The sequence below is a fragment of the Phoenix dactylifera genome, chromosome 1 (assembly GCF_009389715.1).
Source record: "Phoenix dactylifera cultivar Barhee BC4 chromosome 1, palm_55x_up_171113_PBpolish2nd_filt_p, whole genome shotgun sequence".
Taxonomy (NCBI): domain Eukaryota; kingdom Viridiplantae; phylum Streptophyta; class Magnoliopsida; order Arecales; family Arecaceae; genus Phoenix; species Phoenix dactylifera.
The window spans coordinates 6,651,319-6,661,375 of NC_052392.1; the positions used below are offsets into that span (position 1 = coordinate 6,651,319).

Sequence of the window (10,057 nt, forward strand, 5' to 3'; positions counted from 1 at the left end):
TCTTAAATTCAAAAAATAACCAACTAAAGGAGGAGGGATAGACATGGCATTCGATTTTATGTTTTAATAGAAGACCAGAGGGCGGTTTGCTTGGGATTCTGCAAACAAACTAGCGCCAATATGTTCACTCCGCAACGCATATTAGTTGACCACCCTAACAAGAGGAAAGAACAGGCCTCTTCAACAGAGAATCTTTTCAAGCTAGGTCATGGGCTCACAAGCAATGCGGCCTATTTGTATGGGTTCACTCCATCTAATTTTGATCCCTAGATGATTCACTAGTAAGACGTGTTACAGTCATGATCTTGTCACAGATTGCATTCTTCTTTATTGTTACTGTCACGAGTATTACAACTTTTTTGAGAACTAGGACGGATGGAAACCAAACTGAATATCAAAATGAGGGCAGGAACAAACTCAGGTCTGCCGTACCAAAACAAGAGATTTTTACTGACTTGGACAGTTGGTACCCTTGTTGTCAGAATTATTATTGTCATACTTCTAGTAGTTGCTAATATTGATTCTTCTTGTTCTTTGTATTTATTTTTACAAACATGTTTTCCAGTTGTGGGGCAGTCAATCTCCCCAGTTTCGAACACAACATGGTAGAAAGTGGATTGTGGTTTTTGAGGAGTAAAATACCCTTCTTCTTTTTTTTTTTTTGCTAGGACGGGTGGATCATACTTGACGAGTATGGATACACCCAATAAAATCAAAAAAATAGGATACCTCAGAGTGCCAAGGGCAACTCTCCATCTCCAGCCCATAGAGTACCGTCGGAGTGACAGGCTACATAAGCAGCCACCCAATCCGTAGCCCCATTGGCTTCACAGTATACATGCTTCACGGTAAAATACTCTTTTAGGATGGTCAGCAACTGCACCTTAAGAAGCAAGCATACCATGAGATAGAAGGGAAGAAGCATATGCTTGCTCATGCCTTGGATGCTATTGATGTCTTTGGTATACTCTACAAATATCTTGAACTTACATATCTGCATGACACATATCTATGTGTATTGGCACTTAAACCATGCTATTGTTGATTTTCATTGGTGGATTGCAGAGGCATGGAGAAGGTTCCATTGTACCTGGCACGTGGGAAAGGGTGTGATGGAGTATTAAGACCTTACACTATTTTTGGGTCGACAAGGAGCTCGACCAGCTGTTTGATCGACCTTTGATTAAATTATGAAGCAGAAGGGATCAGATTGAGATGAATATAACGAATTAGTCCATTCAAAAGGGTCGGTCTTACTAAAGTTGCTACTTTAATCAGACATGACGACTTTAATATCTCATAAATAGAATTTACTCAGCTGGCTTTTAAAATGTTTAAGCAAGTTTTTGTTAGGATTTAGTTGCTTGTCATTGGACCATTTATCAAGGAGTACTTAACTCTACACTAGTTGGTGGGTAAGATGCAACTACCATTACAATACCATCAAGCCACCTAGGCTGCGTTTTCCTTCGCTATTTATCATGAAAAATAGAATTTTGCTATGTTTCTTCTTCTTTTTTTGATAAATTGCAAGCGGTAATTTATCAAATTTCTTTCAAAACATCATTCCCTTGGAATTTATCAACAAAAATATGTTCCTTGGTCACAACTGCTCGTTTGAATTCCAGTTTTCTTGGAAGTCACGGCCCCATTCTTTGAGAGAATGCATGTGATTAAAAGGTAAATCTGCTAGTAGCTTGATTCAGCAAAGGCTTTACAAGCATAAGAAGCAAAATATTAGAATAATATCTTCTAAAATATCATAACTAAATTAGGCTCTCCTTATCTTCTTCTTGACCAGACTTAGTCTACCGAACCAATCCTTTGACGTGCAAGGCCATCCATTATTTAAGCAGCATCAAACAGGCCAATCCAGCTATCCTAGTGTCAAGCCACTGTCCGTGACCTCAAGCAAGAGTACCGTTATTCCCTCTCGGAGTGTGTCTATGACTAGCTGTGCTTTGTATTGATAAATCGAGGTAGTTTTTGTGGTGGCGTAAACTATCTTAACGTGGATCTGTTCAAATGAAAAGCTGTTTCTCGACCGTTCCGTGATAGCAATTCAATTGCTTCAAACTCATCGTGAAAGAAGTAGCTGATAGAAGTCATGCAACTTCTATGAAGGGTCGCACTTGTTTCGGAGTTTATTAATATCTTTGGCTGTCTATTAATTTGCCATGCAAGCACAAGGAGAAATTAATTACTCTTGTTTGTTTATTAGGGAGCTTTAGCTGCAGTCCTTGGTGTTAATCTCTCTGTCATGTGCACCGTAAATTTGTACAAGTCCTACGTAGTGGAAAGAGAAATACACTTGGTCCTACAGGGTTGGAGCGATTTGTTCTTAGCCAACTCTTGGGCTCAGAATTCAAATCAAGTTCGGCTTGACCAATTAGCAAGTGCGCCAAGCTACCACTAGACTTCGCTTGCTTGAGTTTTCTTCATTATTCTCACACTATAAATTTATAAATAATTTACATATAATATATATTAAATCATATATTTAATATTTTTATTCATCATATATATATACATATTAATTATTATATATTATAACTTATATAATTTGAACTCTTGAATTAAGGTGTAGTCTGTATAATCATCTTGAAATGAAAAATGATAATTTTGAAAGACATTAAGTTCTTACAGGATCTCTTAAATGAGTTGTTTACAAAAATAAGATGTGTTCGAGCTTTTACAAAATAAGCTGAACTTGAGCCAAGCGCACCATGCTTGATCTCAGTTAGTAGAGACTTTTTTCCTACTATGCATCTAATATATAATGAACCACCGTTGCTAGCATGAAAGGAAAGGCAATAGACAAGGACTACATACTAATACATAAGATCTGATCTATGCTTTTATTGGATGACCCATAAGTAGGCATGAAAAAGCTTAAATCACCATTGTGGCTTGGTAAATATTGCACATTTCTGAATGTCGCCTCCAATTTCAGGAGTAGTGATTACAAGATTCGAGTGTTCCGAAGAAAATTGCGTGGATCGCATGGTGGGAGCCAAACATGCATTCTTCTTAATTAATTCTGTCTTGCCTCTGATTCACATAGGACCTGTCCGGTATAGCACGACTATGAGATACGAAAAATTTAGGACAATGGTTAATGCTCCCACTATCCTGCTGCCAACTGCGTTTGTGTGGAGTTTACTAAATAATTTTGGCACTAACCTATACTTAGTGTTAAACAAGTATCTTGTGGAATTGAGGATTCCACATGCTATAGTAGTGTTTTCAAGAGTCCTAGTAGAATTTCGATGGACAACTATGCATTAAGTTTTTAAAATACAAACTGAATGTAAAAAGTTATGAAGATTTTTTTTTTGATGGAAAATGGAGGAAGTGAGAAGCTTCCCTCTATTCATTTATAGAGAATGTACTAATAGTTACAAAGGATGTGGAGAAGGATGACAGAGCAAAAGATAAAGCTGCAGCAGAACGGGAGATAGTCCTTATGGCCCAAAGAGGATTTAGCTAAACATTGAGTAAGCCAAGGAGTGAAGAGTCTTGTAAAGAACAATCAATGCTGAAATAAGGGAGAGTGTGCGAGGGCCCGATCCATTGACCGGCCTGCACTTTCGTTGGGCCAGTGGGCTGGCCCGAAGAGACCAGGCCCAAGGTCCCATCATGCTCTCTCGCACGAAGCAACAGAGGAAGAAGACTCATCTTCTTTCTCCTCTGTACGGCAAGAATCGAGGACTCCTACGGGAATCTGAGTTCGTTTAAGACTCGGAGACCTCTCCTATTTAACCTCCCCACCTTCCCTTTCTCCCCTATTTACCGCGAAAGAAAGAAAGAAAGAAAGAGAGAAAAAAGAAAAAGAAGAGGAGGAGGAGGAGAGAGAGAACCATCCCTCTCTTTCTCTCTCTCATGTTTCTCTCTATTCTCTCTCTTGCTTTCTCTCTCTTCTCTCTCACTTTCTCTCTCTATTTCCTCCATGGTGTTCTTGTAAATGGAAGCAAATAAGAGAGAAAAAAGATTGGCGTTCAACGTTAGGGTTTAAAGGGTTTTTTAAAAATCTTTTACTTCTTTGGTGTAATTTTTTTATTTAAAAATCTTTTACTTCTAAACCTCGAACATGCAAGAAAACTTTCCTATATTGACACATACAAGGACATGAAAATGACAAATGTCCAGTTTAAATAAGAAAATTCTAGGTTTATCAGTTCCACTTTTCGATATTCAACTCACGATAAGTGGAAGAAACTATATCACAGTTCTTGTTCTTGCTATATTTGTCTCTCTATGTGGCAAAAATCAAAGAATTATACTCAGCATGCTTACATATCAATCTACTTGGGCCAGACTAAGGAGGAGGAGGAGGAGGAGGAGGAGGAGGAGGAGGAAGGAGATCAATAAAGAGACCAACAGAAATTTGCCGCACTCAATAGCCGCAGAGTTCCATCAAAAATAAAAGAGGAAGGGAGGAGAAGGAAGCAGGAGATCGATAAAAAGAGACCAGATAGAAACTTGCTGCAATCAATACCACTGTTGTGACTAGAAATATCTTTTAAAAAAAAGAGAATTGATGGAGAAACAAAGTAGACCGGAAAGGGGAAAGATAAGAAAAGGAATCAAACAAGAAAAGAGTAAAGAGAAAAAGGATGAAGATAGGCTAGTTATTCTTAATAGTGGAAAGATGAGAAGAGAAGCAGATCGAAGATACATGTGCTAGCAAGCGCCTCTGCAGGATGATTCTTGAATTATAAATTGTATCTAATATGAAGTTTCATTGCCAAGATCCAGCACCATCTCATATCTGTGAGTTCTAAGTAATACTTCTGATGTGCATGTGCATGTGAATATGAAACCAGGAATTTAATTAGGCAGATTGATCACCCTCAGGGCATAATTTTAGAGGTTGACAATTTAGAGGAATATTTTTCAAGAAGAAAATAATACATGAGCAAGATCAACGATGTAATGTGAATATAATCCTTTGGTGAACCAGATTGTCAGTGTAACAATATTACTTGAGTAATAAAGGAAGTCAGCTAAGGTCCAGGGTCTCCCCAGTTAACACACACTGAACCTGAGCCAAACAAACAAATCAGACCAATTACACAAAATAAATGAAAACAAGATTGTAATTAAGACAGGTGAACCCTCTGGCTCAAAGCAGTTAGAAAGTTCCATAATGGAAACAGTCAATGTTCCAGGGCGTAGAAGTTACCTCAGTTCGCCCTGGCATTATAGGCTTCCCAGCCAGCAATTCTGCAAGAATGCAGCCTGCACTCCAGAGGTCTACACCCACACCATAATCATTTGCACCCAACAGAAGCTCAGGGGGCCTATACCAAAGTGTGACCACCTGGCTAGTCATAGGATGCTTGTTGTTGGGATCAAAGATGGTCGCCAACCCAAAGTCTGCAATCTTAAGCATCCCACCATTATCAATTAGAAGATTTGATCCCTTAATGTCACGGTGCAGCACACCCCTATTGTGACAGTGCTCAAGTCCTGAGAGCAACTGATGCATAAAACATTTTACCTGCCCAAAAATAGAAATGTTAGATAGAAATTTGCATAAAGATCACAGTTTTTAAATATAATTGAACTGGAAGTGCATGAAAATTCAACCTGAGGTTCTGTAAACTTGATTCCAGGGCTGGCAGCAAGACCAGCCAAGTCATGCTCCATGTATTCGAACACCAGATACAAACTACAAGACATCCTGGAGGTCACTAAACCCTCCAATTTCACTACATTGGGGTGATCCAACCGTCGCACTATGATGATCTCTCTGGCCATAAATTTCAAGCTCTCCCGCTCCAATATAAGGCAGAAAATAGTTCATCCCATGAATGCAAAAAAGGAATGGCGGATCTTCAGATTTTGGATTACCCCAGCATGCTGTTTGCAGCAGCCAATGCTTAGATTTTAATGGATGTTCCAATCCAGATATCTAAGTAGTTGCATTCAAGATTTTGTGTTTCAACTCTATCGACAAGTAAAATCTAACCCTGAATAATTGTTCTGTCTTTAGGTATGCCAAAAGAAGAAAAGAAAAGAAAAGGAAAAACAGCAGCACTAAATTTCATCTATTTGTGCTTCCAGGTTCTAAAGCTAATTCTAACTAAAGTTGTTGCTATATCCATCAATATGTAACGTTACAAAATTCAGCAGTCAAATGACTTCCATTATTGCCACAAAACTGAAAGTTTCCTCATGGTGAGCTTTAATGTCTCGAATCGGACGTTCAATTTACCATAAAAGTTCACACTATTCTTCCACTGATCCCCCAAACTGGCTTAAAACACACACACACACACAACAAGAAAGAATCTAATGAGCTAAAAAACCAATGAAACAATTACTGATCTTCCCCAGCCCCCTAAAATCTGAGAAATTCACCAAAAAAACACGGATGATCTATTCTTCTCCATTTTTCCCACATGAAAAAAAATAAACTAAATCCTGGAAGCGATAAAATCCTTAGAATTAGTTGCTAAAGTCATCTTGAAAAATTGTAAAAGAAATCCAAAGAAAGATTCTTAGTCATGCATGGAAAGAGAGCTAGAGGGTAGTCTTGGTTGTACATGCATGGAAAGTCTCGTTAACCATCATGAGGAACAGAATAATTTTGGCTCTTTGGTATGTGAGCAATGCCAAATCTCTTTCTTTAAAGTAATTATATTTATGCAGATTAGTTCCCATGTAGGAGCTAGTTATTAACCATCACTCATTCAAAAAAGTTGGACAGAAAATGGTCAAAAATTATATGATCAAACTATTCGTTCGAGTGTTTATTAACTTCATGAAACATGGTACGTAAATCATTGTAATTTAGAAATTTCTTAATTATCGATTGTTTCATTAAATCAACTATAACGGTCTATTTGGCCATTCCTCTAGGAATATCCTACAAGAATTGGGACTATTGATTGACGCGTTTAAAGTCTCAGTTTATAACTATCAGGACTTTATCAAGTCCCATGCTAGAAAGATGAACATGAACATCATCTTTTTTGTTCCTTCCATAGGATTCGAGCTGGAGGGGGTGTTAGATTGACATGGACTATTATGCACAAATAGGCTTCCTAATCCAATAATGAATAGCGGAAACATGCCCTAAATGATTGAATTGGTTGTCATATATCTTATGAGTCATGAGAATCATAATTTACCTTAATATGGAAGTAATATATCAAAAACTTCTTTTTTTTAATGATTGTCAGATAAGTGGGAATGATGGATTTAATCAACCAGTGCTATGTACTCGAATATATCATACTGTGTAACTTGCATATGTTTCTATTATATCCTTTTACACAACAATGCAAGACATTTATGTGATATTTAGTCTTTTTAATTTCGTAGGGCCGTATTCTATGGTGAATAGAAGTGTAAGGACCAGTTACTAATTGGGCTTATAGAGCACTTAAATTGGTTTATATAAACTATGATGCACACACTACAAAAAAAACCATCTTTTCCGACTTTTGTCTGCCGACGCTAAGTAGAAGCGTCGGTAATTTTTTTTGAAGTCTGGCTTCCGCCGACGCTTATAAGCGTTGTCGCACCCCGTGGCTTGGGCCGACGCTTAAAAGCGTCGGCGGAAGCAAAAATCCTTTTTTTTTATTTTTTTCTCCCAGGAAGTCTGGCTTCCACTGACGCTTGTAAGCGTCGTCGCACCCCGTGGCTCGGGCCGACGCTTAAAAGCGTCGGCGGAAGCAAAAATCCTTTTTTTTTTATTTTTTTCCTCCCAACGACGCTTTAGAAAGCGTCGTCGGAGGCCATTATCCCCCCCTCCCCTCCTCCCTGCAAATTCCTCCCGATCCCTAACCCATCCAGCCGCCCCCCTCCCCTTCTCTCTCCGCCGCTCGCCCCCTCCCCCCTCCTCTCTACAAATCCCCTCCCCTCTCCCGATCCCTCAAACCCCCTCCCGATTCTTGATTAGGTTCCTTCCAAGAAGCGAGAGAGAGAGAGAGAGCGGCCACCCAGGCCCCCGATCCCTCTTCTCCGGCGTCGATGGAGTTCGATGGAGCTTTCTCCCTCTTCTCCGGCGTCGGCTTCATGCCTTCTCAGGCCACCCAAGCCCCCGATCCTTCTTCTCCGGCGTCGATGGAGTTCGATGGAGCTTCTCAGAAGAAGAAGAAGAAACGCACAGGCGTTCAGAGTCGATCAGGCCATACGCTCGTTTCTCGGAGACCGCAGGAGCGGGAGCTTCCCTATTTTCAGATAGCTCTTGCACCCTCGAGCTCCAAATTAGAGGTTTGGTTTCCTTCCTCGCAATTCTTTTTTCCGTTGCTCGGTTCATGTGCTTCATCATCATCATCATCATACTTAAGCTCATAAGACACAGAGCTCGGCTTCCTTCTTTGTCGACATCTATGTCCTCCCCATGTTCCATCTGATGCCTTTTCTCTGGAAATTCTTCTTCACGATTCTTGATTTGTCCGGTTTCCCATGATATAATTTTCGGTGGCTTCTGGCAAGCGAATGGAAGTGTATAGAAATGCCAAGCGACAAAGACGCTCGACCTTCAGCTAAAACGAATTCTCTTCTCTTCTGGCAAGCGAATGGAAGTGTATAGAAATGCCCGGATGGCACTACAAGAAAATACACTTTCAGCGACCACTTTCGGCGACTAAATGAATAGCGGTCGCTGCAAATAAGCTATTTGCGACCAACATCCTTGTTAGTTACTGAATGATTGTCCTACACCGACTAAATGCATATTTAGTCGCGGAAAATCAAAACCAAGTTGGCGGGGTGGAGGTAAAACGTTTGGCGACTAAAGTTTGGTCGCTGAAAATAAGGCTATCTGCGACCAACATTCTTGTTAGTTACTGAATAATTGTCATACACCGACTAAATGCATATTTGGTCGCGAAAAAGCAATACCAAGTTGGCACGAGTCCAATATTTCGCGCGGGCTGGAGGTAAAACTTTTGGCGACTAAATTTTGGTCCTTAAAGGTTCACCTCCAGCGACTAAAAAAAAAATTAGTCCAGGAAAACTTTTACGAATAGCGCCTTTTTCCAATGAAAAAATTGGGCAGAAAGTTTGAGTTTTTTAGTGACCAAACTTTTGGTAGTGGAAGGTTCCCGTAAAACCGAACGATGTTGTACTAGCCCCTGTAAGATGCTAATTTCTAAGTTCAAAAAAAAGAACTGTTTATTTTCAAACGGTGCCGTTTAACACACTACCAGAAAACAAGCATATAGTGACGGAAAACTAGTGACGGCCCGTTATCAGTCACTATTTGTGATGGAGTAGTGACAGATAGGAATTTAGTCATCGTAGTATGAACTTAGTGACAGATTAATGACAGACCGGTCACAGAATGTGCGGGTAGGATGGACCCTAAAACTTAGTCTGCATCGTAGTGACGGGGTATCTGTCACAAAACTGGTAACCAAAATTGCAACCAGACAGTGACAAATTCAGCCGTCACACAAATTGTAATCCAAGTGTTTATAAATTTTTAAAAAATTATTTTTGGTAGTGACGGATTATTGACAGAAATTTCCGTCACCAAATTTAATTTCTAATTCTAAAAATATTAAAAATATTATTTTTGAATAATTTGCACCCCCCCCCCCCCCGCCCCCCCCAAAAAATCACAAAACACCATGCCCCCCAAATCACAAAACACAGCAAGATTGTTTCTAATCATAATTCCTATATTTTAACGGAATCAATGCCCATGGAATGCTTATGTCTAGAAAAAGCCTATGCATTTTTTGCTTTGCAAAAATGTGAACACGACAAACTGCCATAAAGAAAAATAGGTAAAAAGAAGAAGAAAAAAAAGAAGGGGTGGGGTGGGGTGGGGTGCTAGGGTTAGTGTTGGTGGACGCCACGTGCTTGTGTGGGACGCCCGCTGGCCTTTCCTTTCCGATTTTCGACAAAAATCCCAAACCCCCTGCACGACGAAGCGGTTTCACGAGCCGCTCCACCACCCACCCCCCCCCACCCCCACCCCTCCCCCAAACCCTGCAGCCGCCCCTCAACCCGCGCCCCCCCTCCCCCCCACCCCCCCCCCCCCCCCCCCCCCCCCCCCCCCCACCCCAAACCCTGCCCTCCCCCCCAACCCCCG

At 40.3% G+C, this 10,057-nt stretch overlaps 1 protein-coding gene across 1 annotated transcript; it reads right to left on the reverse strand.

Annotated features, from left to right (window-relative positions):
* Window positions 1–4,697: 4,697 nt before the first annotated feature.
* Window positions 4,698–5,788, reverse strand: LOC103700619 (probable serine/threonine-protein kinase At1g54610). The gene is made up of 3 exons (XM_039125020.1): window positions 5,593–5,788; window positions 5,186–5,503; window positions 4,698–5,044 (listed from the first exon to the last, which is right to left on the reverse strand). Exons 1-3 carry the CDS (start codon window positions 5,761–5,763, stop codon window positions 5,003–5,005), a joined length of 531 nt encoding a protein of 176 aa, XP_038980948.1. The 5' UTR covers window positions 5,764–5,788; the 3' UTR covers window positions 4,698–5,002.
* Between the last annotated feature and the right edge of the window lie 4,269 nt (window positions 5,789–10,057).